Here is a 12,710-nt window from a genome sequence, read left to right as displayed (position 1 = left end):
ACACCGGAAGTAAGAGAGGTTACAACCCTTTTATCTGTAAAAAGGTCACCACACCAAAAACCTATAAAAATGAAAAGACAGAGAACTATAACTCAGATGAAGGAGAAAAGAAAAAACCCAGAAAATCAGCTAAGCGAGGAGGAGATTCTCAGCCTCCAGGAAAAAGACTTTAGATTGTTGATGCTGAAGATGATGCAAGACATTGGAAATAAACTGGAGGCAAAGATGGATAACTTACAGGAAACACTGACCAAAGAGATACAAGATATAAAACTTAAACAAGAAGAGATGCAAAATACAATAACTGAAATAAAAAATTCACTAGAAGCAACCAACAGCAGAATACAGGAGGCAGAAGAACGAATAAGCGAGGTGGAGGACAGATTAGTGGAAATTACGGATGCAGAACAGAAAAGAGAAAAAAGACTGAAAACAAATGAAGAGAGTCTCAGAGATCTCTGGGACAATGTTAAACGCAGCAACATCCGTATTATAGGGGTGCCAGAAGGAGAAGAGAGAGAGAAGGGGACAGAAAAAATATTCCCAGAGATAATAGCCAAAAACTTCCCTAAAATGGGAAAGGAACCACTCACTCAAATCCAGGAAGCACAACGAGTACCATATAAAATAAACCCAAGGAGGAATACTCCGTGACACATAATAATCAAACTGACTAAAATTTAAAGACAGAAAATGTTGAAAGCAGCTAGGGAAAAGAAACAAATAACATACAAGGGAACCCCGATAAGGCTATCGGCAGATTTTTCAGGAGAAGCTCTGCAGGCCAGAAGGGAGTGGCATGATATACTTTACGTGATGAAAGGAAAAAACCTCCAACCAAGATTACTTTACCCAGCAAGGCCCTCATTCAGATTTGAAGGAGAAATCAAAACCTTCACAGATAAGCAAAAGTTGAGAGAATTCAGCAACACTAAACCAGCCTTACAACAAATACTAAAGGAACTTCTCTAGGCAGAAAAGAAAAGACAGCAACAGGAAACAAAAATTCCACAAATGACAAGGCTCACCAGTAAAGGTATATATACAGTAAAGATACGAAATCATCCATGCACGATTATACCACCAAAATCAGAAATTGTGAGAAGAGGTGGGTACAAATGCAGGACACTGGAGATTAACTTGCAATTAAGAGAAAAACAACTTAAAACAATCTTATATACATATAGACTCATATCAAAACTTCAGAATAACTGCAAGCCAAAAATCTACAATTGATACACAAACAAGGAATCTCTGAAGAAGAAAAATATCTCATAGTAAATAAGTGCATAATCCACCATGAAGGGGGTCATTTGACATCATTCTTGGAATGCTGAAGTCTTACATCTGATTCTGATTTTCTCTCCATCAAAGAATTTATGATAATTATAATTAAATAATACAACTGTACAATTAAATGAAATGTCTACAATTGTATTATTAATAACCATTTCTCTCCATGGTACAATGTAAAGTCTATAATGTCATGTTTATCACATTACCTAGAATGGTGTAATGCCTTTATTGAAGAATCAATGAGATGTAACAAATTGTGAGGACATAGTTATATAGTTACACTGTTTTTTAACCAACTTATGAATTTTATATTTTACTTATTTTCAGAGAGTGTATTATTTTTGTTATTCTTACCAGTTAAGTTATTCTTCTTATTGTGCTATATAAAATATTTAATGGTATATAAGGCTTTCTTCTTTATAAATTTTAGTTGCATAATACACACAATTTTAATATAATGCTAATTTCTAAAGAAAAATTGAAATGTAATAGATAATACTAAATAGTAAAGATGAAAGCCATACAAAATGGGATAAAGTATAGAACAAATTTCCTATTTGTCTCAGCATATTTTCCATTCCACTTCTCCAAAAGGAGTCGTTTAATATGTTTCTTAAGATCCATGATATAATAATCTGTGTGAATGTAATTGTGTTTAAATATATGTATTTTATTTTGTAAAAAAAAAAAAAAACTTTAAAGAACAGGCATTCTTCCTAAACCATGCAAACCAATCACTAGATATTATTGAATATGAAAAGAAAATTGTATACAGTGATGAATATATTTGCTTTGGAATTAGTTAACTAGCTAGTTACTTACAATTATAAAAGAGCTATGAAGATACAGCTGAAGGGTAAGATTTAAAATGCTCTTTAATAACTGTATGATAGATGGTTTCTTACCACTATGCACTCAGAATTGTCAATTCAAACTGTTTCCAATTTGAATTCTACCAAGTTTTTTTTTTTTTTGTCTTTTTGCCATTTCTTGGGCCGCTCCCGCGGCATATGGAGGTTCCCAGGCTAGGGGTTGAATCGGAGCTGTAGCCACCGGCCTACGCCAGAGCCACAGCAACGCGGGATCCGAGCCGCGTCTGCGACCTACACCACAGCTCACGGCAACGCCGGATCGTTAACCCACTGAGCAAGGGCAGGGATCGAACCCTCAACCTCATGGTTCCTAGTCGGATTCGTTAACCACTGCGCCACGACGGGAACTCCCCAAGTTTTCTTAGTTTCTAACAAGATTTGCTTCATTAATGGAGTTTTTATTATTGTTGTAATTAAAAATAATTATGGAATATAGGCACACTCCTCAAATTAAAAAAATAAAATAAAGGTTATTTCTTCATGTTTTTTTTTTTAATTTTTAATTAAAGTTTGGTTGACTTACAAAAAAAAAATCTGAACTCATAGAAACAAATTAGAATGGTGGTTAGCAGAAGATGGGGGTTAGGGGAGGAAAGGAGATATTGGTCAAAGGATAGAAACCTCTAGTTAGAGATAAATAAGTTCTGGGGATCAACAGCATACCTAATAACACTGCATTGTGTACTTGAAAGTTGCTGAGAGAATAGATCTTAAATGTTCGCCACACAAAAAAGAAAATGGTAATTATATGAGGTGATGCAGGTGTTAGCTAACACTACAGTGGGAATCATTTTGCAGTAGATACGTGAATCAAATCAACACATTATACACCTTAAGCTTATACAATGGTGTACGCCAATTATACTTCAATAAAGCTAGGAAAAAATAAAGCTGGCAGTCAAACCCTACTGGGCTCACTTCAGGTTCAGTCCCTCCCACCACGTCACACCACACCACACAATGCCCATCAGAACATCTGACTAGACCTGTGGTGCTACTATGAAAACCAAGTGGTTCCACAGCTTAGCACACAAACAGAGAGTTAACAATTACCAAAGCAGCTCTATTTTTATGAGTTTCCAAATATGTAAAGTAGGTTGCTGGGGTTTTTTTTCCTCATCCACAGTTATATGACGGTTCTCTGAGGCCCCTAGGATACAGTTATAAATGATGAAAAAAGATTTGAGTTGCAAAAATGCACGACTATTCCAGACTGCAAATAGACTGGTTTCTAAATATAGTGAGCAAGGCAGAGCTCTCTTTTTAATTCCAAATAACAGTGGTGTTTTCATCATAATATAAATAGATGACAAACACCTATAACTGCAATGATGTGTATTATAAGTAAAACAGGTAAAGATAGAGCAAAATAGCTTTAGTTGCAATATCAAAGATCTCAGAAAAGAATATAGTCAGAAGGAAGGGTGGCCTTGGAGCACACAGGTAGAAAAAGACCAAGGGAGGGGGTGATGAAAACAACGACAACAAAAGTAAAGCTCTCTGGGACTAAAGAAATATAATGTTCTCTGCAAGGGGAGACCACTTTTCTACATGCAGAGAAGATATAAAAGTGAATGTAATGAATTGGAATAGATGTTATTAACTTTTAATTAAATTACTCTTAGAAATAACACACAAACTGATCAACCACCCAAACATCTCAATTAAGAGTATATAAAAGCACATTCCTTCCAGCCTTTTGTCAGCTTGGTATCAAATGATCCAAATAGCTGAACTAGCTCAAAGACTCTACATGGAATAAATAAGCCTGGGGCTTATTTTGAGCTCTGTGTAGAGATACTAAAATGGTCATTTTTAATGTCATCCATCTTCAGAAAGAAGAAGAGTTGGGCGTAAGTCTTTTAAAAGCTGAACGTTCTCAGCCAGGTAGGCAAAGTCATGAGGCTGGGAAATAAGCTAATGTCCTCCACAGGCAGGAAAATATTAATTAGCAATTCATAAACTAAGGTTACCTTTACGATTACACTTCTATGTGAATCACAGTCAGTTATTAGTTCAAGGCTGACTATACATTTCATTACTGCTATCAGCATGAGACTGTCCCATTTACACATAGAAATTCAAACACAATTCATGGTCATCAAAAACCTTGAACAATGCCAACTTTTTCCTTGGAGCAAATAATTTGTTTTGACAAAGTACAAACAGAAGCCTATATTATTAATTTTTTGACAATCCTTTCCTATTTAAAAAAAAAAATAGCTGGTGATCAGGTCTGCTCACAGTAAATTTCACCCTTTCAAAAAACATTCTAGACTTGTATCTCTTAAACGATGCTCCTTGGAATATTAATAGCTTGAAATGCTAAAATTTGTTCCATTAAAAAAAAAAGCCTTCTGCAACCATATAATGTACTTTCTTAATTTCCAATTTCACTTTTTCACATTTTAACATTTCCAAAATGGAACTTCTTACACTGTCAAACAATTTTGCTAGCTGGGAGTTCCTATCGTGGCTCAGCAGTTAGCAAACCCGACTAGTATCCATGAGGACGTAGGTTCGATCCCAGTCCTTGCTCAGGGGGTTAAGGATCCGGCATTGCCATGAGCTGTGGTGTAGATCACAGACACGGCTGAGATCCCACATTGCTGTGACTGTGGTGTAGGCCGGCAGCTATAGCTCTGATTCGACTCCTAGCCTGGGAACCTCCATATGCTCCAGATTCAGCCCTGAAAAGACAAAAGATTAAAAAAAAAAAATTGCTAGCTGAATCTTTCTTCCCCTTAAAAAAAAAAAAAAGCTATTAAATCAATTTAATGGTCTATCTTACAACCAATGGCATCTTAAAATGGAAGAAACATGATCAGTTTGTAAAAATAAGTTTTTTATCACTTATAGGATTCACTCTACACAGTATCTTATTAAAGGTCCTGAAAAGTCCTACACTTTAAAAACAAAGGTATTTACTTCATTTAACCCAGTGTTTCCCAAATATATTTGCCCATGGATCCCCTATGTCACAGAACTCTTAATGACATTTCATGAGACTAATGTTCTGGGAACACATTCTGGGAAAAACTGGTTATTCTTTCATTAACCTTGGCCAAGACTCTTCTCTCATTAGCTTTACTAACACCCAGTGACAGAATCCCTTCATCAGGAAGTGAAGGTAAATATGTTTTGGGGTTGACAGAACTGAATGGATGACCTAAAACTCTCTGTGGAGGGAAAATTCCAGCTGGGCCAGAGGCCGATTTATTCTGCTTGGAAAACATCTGTGGTGTACTCCTACTGATTGCTTTCTCCAACAAATGATGCACAGCTTTATCTGCTTCAAATGCCTTTATGATGTGAGAAAGGAATAGACTGAATTGAAGCCATCTGCATCACAGGATGGAATGCACCATTTGGTGAAAGGCATCCCTTTACATTTCCTAACATTTGGGGAAAGAAATCAATAATTTTCTAGGACTACTTCCTAAATTTACCTGATCAGCAAGTTTCTGTGCATTCCTATAAAATTGAATGATATGTCATATGGCTAAAGAGCAGGCAGTAGGGGAGTGTGAGAGTAGGCACATAAAACAGAACCAGTGACATGGCATTCAGAGATGCAAGGGTCCATATGCAGGCCCAGAAAAAGTCTTAAATAAACTCAGGTCACACTGCACAATATTTATCTGGCAAAGCCCTATCAGCCCAGTTTTGAGAAAAAAAATTTAATACGAAAATAAGGCTAAAAGATTACCATGTGCCATTTGAAAGACATACTCAAGCATTGACCAACAGACCCACCTAACAGGTTACCTGCTTCTCCTGGACCAGCAGCATCTGGGATCTTGCCAGAAATGCCACATCTCAGGCCCATTCCGGCCTCCTTGACCAGAATCTACCTATAACAAGATCCCTAGGTTATTTTAGACACATCTCCATTTGAAAAAGCACTGATCTGGGGAATATACCCTTTATCTGACTCCCTGTGTATATTGATTGAGGCCCAGATGCTGTGAAGTCAGGCGTTAATTTTTTGAAGATTGAATAATTATAAGATATTTTTGTCCACTAGGCATGCAAGTTATTTCTGCCTCATAGAAAAAAAATAGTCAAGGTTACAGTTTTTTGCCCTATAGAACGTAAAATACTTCACACCTTGTTCCAGGATTCTTTCTTTCAGTAATTCAAATTCTTCTTTGAGCTAGATTTACCATCCTGCTTTTCCCTCATGAATGAGTTAAATAAATCTTTGACACATGCTCAGCACATATGTCTGACAGTCATGATTGTACCTGTTTAAAGTTATAATTCAAAATCAGTCACCTCTCAATAGCAATAAGATACTTATTTCTAGTGTACACGGTAATAGCTATCTTTTCTTGGAAAAAACAGTCAGTTGTCTAGCAAGCAGTAATTGAGAACATCCAATATCATATAAAAATGAATCTAGCATGGGCTGGTCCCTCAGCATGGTATAGTATAATGTATAATCTACCTTTAAATACAAGGGCAGGCAGCTGAGAGCCTGTAATTCTGCTTCAACTTGCAGACATGATTTGTAGCCAAAGAATATTTTGTTGTGTTTTCCTTTTTGAATTTGAATGCCTTTAGATGAATGAATATTCTCCAGTTCCCCACAGGCTCCAATACCCCTTATTATCTTATATCAGGCTATTTCACTCATGTTTGCTACCTATCTGGCCCCTGAAGGCATTTAAGTTTATAGTCCTTAAAGAAGACACTAACCTGTGAAATTCACATAAGCCAGCACTACCGTGGGAAATGGCTGGTCTGAAAATTATAGCACATGCTAAGCAGCCCTTATTGGGTATATTTTTGCATATCTATCATGCACAGACCCTGGACAGCTCTGATGAGTATGAAAAGAGTGCAGCTGCCAAATCCGGTGGCCTTATTCATTATCCACCAGAGGGCAAATTATTTACATGTATAACAATGCATTTCAAATACAGTTACCAAGCATCATCATTAATTTTTTCCGATACAAAAGAGTTTCATTTAAATGGTTCTCTGGGAGTAGAAACCATTGCCCACATAAAACAGTGAAGATAGCTTCATTCTCAAAAATGAGCATTATTAAAATGTCAAAGTAAATATCATGCAGAAATATAGCAAGAAGGGAGTTCCCGTCATGGCGCAGTGGTTAACGAATCCGACTAGGAACCATGAGGTTGCGGGTTCGGTCCCTGCCCTTGCTCAGTGGGTTAACGATCCGGCGTTGCCGTGAGCTGTGGTGTAGGTCGCAGACGTGGCTCAGATCCCACATTGCTGTGGCTCTGGCGTAGGCCGGTGGCTACAGCTCCGATTCAACCCCTAGCCTGGGAACCTCCATATGCCGCGGGAGCGGCCCTAGAAATGGCAACAACAACAATAACAACAACAACAACAACAACAAAAAGACAAAAAAAGAAGAAAAAAAAAGAAATATAGCAAGAAGAGGCAGTGTCTATAGGCAAGAGCCTAGTCCCTCTGAAATCAGACCCAGAGGTTCAAAAGCAGCTTTGGACAAAACAGGAGTTTGGCAGCACCCATTAGACTTAGCAGAGGTTGTTTTTGTCCTTAGATGGATTCCTTGACTGCACATCACAGAAAGTTATTAAGTGTCTACTTTCACTAGGAGTGACTCTCTTTTTCATAAGTGCTTAAATTCACTAAAGAAGGAAAAGCAGGCACTATATAAACAGAGTCATTAATAATATAAATCTCACCTAGAGTAAAAGAATAATATGGGCTGTCTCATTGTTCTGCATAAATAGTGCTTTCCGTGGTTTTCCATTTGTTCTCTCTATGGATTTTTCTCCTTTGGTACATCTCATCTCTCATTTTATTCTCGTACTTTTTCAGGGGACTTAATGGAAACAACTTGAAGGAAATCAGCTAATAATACCTCCATTTCTCATCTGGACAGCTAAAAGCCCTCACTAGCCACCACTCTCCCGCCATATTTGGACTTTTTATCCCTCCCAGTGAGGCCTTCCCTCTTAATCTCTTAATCCTTGCAAGAGAGTCATTAAATTGGGCTTCTAGCTTCAGTATATGGCTTGAGGGTCATTAACATGCATAGCATCCAACATGTTATTTATTCCAGATTTACTGTGAAATTGCCTGGCTGGAATCTGTGTTTTCTTTCCAGACCATCTTCTAGCTATTTTCTATTCACTTTGTTTTTAACTGAGAGATGGGATGTGGTGCTAGAGGTCAATGGAAATTATAGTACCATTTCGGGGAAAAAAAACAAAAAAGAAAAAACAAACCTCTCTAGCCTCTTCACACTGTGAATCTATCTTCCTCCATATTCTCCCTATCACACGGGAAAAGCTTTCCAAATCTCTCCATGGTCTGCAAAGTACTCTCGAGAGTAAGTGGGCTGTCTATAAAATTGGAAGGAATTGAAACTCAAGGCTTATGAGAGACAGAAAATCAAGGAGAGTTGAGGTGGGTGGAAAGAGATAAGATAAATGAGTAGATTTAGCAAAACCATGGTGAGGTACCACACCCCTCAACTCTCTACTGCATTTAGAAGAGACTCAAAATCTTCTATATTAGAGTCTTTGCAAGTTTACATTCTCCTTGTCAAGGCCACTGTGAGGTTCCTTGGGAGCTAACTGATCCCACCTAATGTGTCATCAGTCATTCCCATGCAGAGAAGAGCCCCGTTGTTGGCCCCTGCTCCATTCTGAGTCCCAGTCTCCAACACAGAACTCAGAATTCACACACACTGAGAAGGTTCACCTTAAATCCACTTCTCCTACATATCTGCCTCTGTACATGAATAAAAGCTAATGCCGACTCTGGGTTTTCTGTATTTTTGTGTACTGGATCACGAGTTCCTTGAAGTAAATACTACCTCTGCCTTTTCCCTATTCCTACCTCATGGTACCTAAGATTCTTTAGCCACTTAGAGACTATCCACAGACTTGAATTAAATTTTACAGAAAAGCAGGTACATTCTAGAGAAAGAACAATGAAAAAGAGGAAGAGAGGGAGAGAGAAACATGGTTAATGACCTCTAAAAGATGAAAATGGCTTTGGTTGTTGGAGCTACAGCAACACATTTGCCAAGGATGTTATAATCACGCTAAGGAATATAAATTCTAACAGAAAGCTTCCACATCCCACAAATTCACTGGTCTTAGTGATAAAGATTTCAAGGTTCAAGTGTAAAAATAGAAATAGAATAATGCTCTCCCCCAGAAATATCCACACCCTAATCTCTAGAACCTGTGAATATGTTACCTTGGCAGACATGATTAAGGGTATGGACCTTGAATGGAAAGATTACTGTGAATTATCCAGGTGGAAACCACATAAGTCCTTAAAAGCAAAAGATCTTTCCCAGCTCAGTCAGTGAGAGAGATGTGACAGCAGAAGGAAGGTCAGAGAGATGCAACCTTGCTGGCTTTGAAGATGGAGAAGAGCCATGAGTGAGGAAAGCAGACAGCCTTTAGCAGCTGGAAAAAGCAAGGAAATGGATCGCCCCCCAGAACCTCCAGAAAGGAACACAGCTCTGCTGACACCTTAATTTCAGACCAGTGAGAACTGTGTCAGACTTCCAACTTTATGAAGCAGTAAAGGAACACATTTGTATTGTTTTAAGCCATGCATAATTTGTTAATGGTAATGATAGGAAATGAATACAAAAGGCAATCCTTGGCTTCAGCATGGCCCTCTAAATTGATGAGCTGGCATTCCTTGTGGAGCCTCAAACCAGAGGTTTCTTATTCTGGCTTTAACTGGCCGTCTAACTCTTCTGTCCACCCTTCACCACTTGGCTGACTTTTTCTCACCTTTCAAGACTTGGCACAAAGTTTCTCTCCTCTGAAAATCTTAGTTTAATCTATATAGACAATGGATTTCTCAAAAGTGAGGACCCTGTCATATTCTTTGTAATTGTTGGTTTGAATGATGGGGATTAATTAATCATTAACATAATGTAAAAACAGGGGACAATAAAACTGCTTTCTTATTACTGCTATTAAGAAAACAATAAGATCACTCACTAGGACCCACCTACATTCACATCCACAAAGACTACCCCATTCCTCCTCTCTTTGGACAACACACACACACACACACACACACACACACACACGCACACGCACACGCACACGCACACACACACACACGCAGCCTGACAGAGCTGAATCCCAGTTTGCAGCTGCTCAGAGTAAGACAAGTAAGCAGTACATTCAACCCTGGTCAAGAGTACAAACTGAGAGCTCCCGTCACGGCTCAGCAGAAACGAATCTAACATCCATGATGATTCAGGTTTGATCCCTGGCCTTGCTCTGTGGGTTAAGGATCCGTGTTGCTGTGAACTGTGGTATAGGTCACAGAAGCAGCTGGGATCTGGCATTGCTGTGACATAGGCCAGCAGCTACAGCTCTGATTCAGCCCCTAGCCTGGGAACCTCCATATGCTGTGGGTGTGGCCCAAAATAAAAAGACAAAAAAAAAAAGAGTATATTAGAGGGTCGAAAGCTGAAGCCAGAAAATTTAAACAAAAATTTGAACGGCACAAAAAGTTCCAAAATGTAAAGTTTAAAGCCAGAGCTAAGATTTGAAAATTAAATAACAGGATTTACAGTGTGGTGGTTTTAAAATATATCTACAAACACTTCGGTACTCCAAATAGTGGAGACTAATTCTCCTCCCCTTGAATATGGGCTGGAGTGAGTCCTTTCTAATGAATAGAATAGGCTGATGATCAGCATAGAATCAAGTTACAAAAGTCACTGCAACTTCCTCCCTCAATGTTTATGTCTCTCTATCATGCCCCTGCCCTTCCCTTCCCCTCTCTCTCTCTTCCTCTCCCTCCCTCCCTCTTCCCCTCATCTCCCTCTCCCTTCCTCTCTCTTTCTCTCTCTCTCCCCCATCTTCCTCTCCCTCTCTTCCTCCCTCTCTCCCTCTTTCTTTCTCTCTCCCCTTCTACTTCTCCCTCCCTCTCCTCACTCTAGAAGAATCCAGTTGCCAATAACCACACAAGTGAGCCATCTTGGGAGAAGATTCCCAAATTTGCAGCCATCTACAGACCCAGCCCACATTGTAAGGGCAACCATGTAGAGTTGCAGAGCCAGAACCCCTGGACTAAGCTGCTTCCAAATCTCCAAAAACAGATAATAAATGTTCATTGTTCTCAGACACTAAATTTTAGAGTTATTTGTTACACAGTAATAGATAGCTAATATACGTGAGATACAATCCCTAGAGCACGGTTATAAGTTGGCATCAAGATCCTAATTCATTGCACATATGTGTGTACATATATATTTTTTTCCTTAGCTCATAACGGATTTGTTTAATGAACCAAAAATTTTAAATCATTAAATTTCATTAGAAATCTAGATTTCCAGCCTCCTCTCAAAATTTTGGAGAACCAGCAACCCAAAGGCCTGCATTCCCCCTTGGCAGCCTTCTGCTATAGAAGAGGACAGCTCTCCTAAATTCTTTTTCTGGTTTTGTACTTCTAACAGCTGTTTAGCATGAGCTTCTTATTACTGCCTCAAACTGCCTCTGACCACACCCACATTGACTAGCCAGAGATAACCTTAAGTACCACCCCTACTTTACCACAAATACATCTTTTATTAGCACTAGCGTTTACAAGGAAATCAACACGGAACTAGAACAAGAATCAGCAAATAGCAGCACACAGGCCAGAGGTGGCCTACCTCCAGCTTCATAAACAGCGTTTTATTAGAACATGGCCACATGTTCATTTACACATTGTCTGTGCCTACGTTTGCACCACAGTGGCTGAGCCAAGTAGTTATGACAGAGACCTCATGACCTGAAAAGCTAAAATATTTACTATCTAGCCAACCCTGAACAAGAAGAACAAAATACAAAGATTTTGACATTTAATAAACCAGAATACACTGTGCGTCAAAGAAACACACATGGAGAAAAGTCAAGTCACCATGTCCTCTTCAGAATGTTTGCCTTATTATTCATAGTCAATAACTCTGAAGCTTTCTTTACCCTACAAATCAACATAAACAGAATGTTTTTTTAGTTGAAAATGAACTCACTGTGGCTAGTTTCTGAACATCTTCATCTGATGCTCCCAGAGATGCCAGGCCTATTTCTTGTGAAAACTGAGCAAACTTAGGATCCGCAAGTAGAGGTACATGTCCCAGGAGTTCGTGACATGTGTCTCTGGCAAGAAAAACATCACAGAGAAATGTTATCTCTAGATAATTTATCCAGTTAAACTATCACTAGTAGAACAAGACTTAAAATTCTACATATAACCCTGTTATTATCGTTAATTATTGTTGCCAAATTTCACCAATTCTAAGACCTTTCATCACATTTTAACATCTCTGAGATTCAGATGCATCTTATAATCAATCACATCTTAAATTACATGATATGTAATATTTTAAACCAAATAATAGCGACTACTATTTTCAACGCCTTATCATATGCCAAGCACGTGGTAAGTGTTTTATTACATGCATTACCTCTTTTAACACTCAAGAGAAACTTGAATTAAAGTAACTTATCAGTGTAACTTTCTATGGATCAGGGGTGGGCAATCTGGCCTACTGCCTAGTTCTGTAAA

The 12,710-nt window shown here is 38.4% G+C and overlaps 1 protein-coding gene across 1 annotated transcript in view; it reads right to left on the bottom strand.

Moving 5' to 3' along the window:
- The window catches only part of TPH2 (tryptophan hydroxylase 2), a 97,316-nt gene that overhangs the window by 28,962 nt on the left and 55,644 nt on the right, over positions 1 to 12,710 (bottom strand). Inside the window, exon 8 of the mRNA XM_047788533.1 lies at positions 12,175 to 12,301. Coding sequence (XP_047644489.1) covers positions 12,175 to 12,301 — 127 coding nt within the window. The remainder of the gene's footprint in view (positions 1 to 12,174; positions 12,302 to 12,710) is intronic.

This window comes from Phacochoerus africanus, chromosome 7 (genome assembly GCF_016906955.1).
Source record: "Phacochoerus africanus isolate WHEZ1 chromosome 7, ROS_Pafr_v1, whole genome shotgun sequence".
NCBI lineage: Eukaryota > Metazoa > Chordata > Mammalia > Artiodactyla > Suidae > Phacochoerus > Phacochoerus africanus.
Note: the sequence above shows the minus strand (reverse complement) of the source record. Positions and strands in the feature narration are given on the sequence as shown.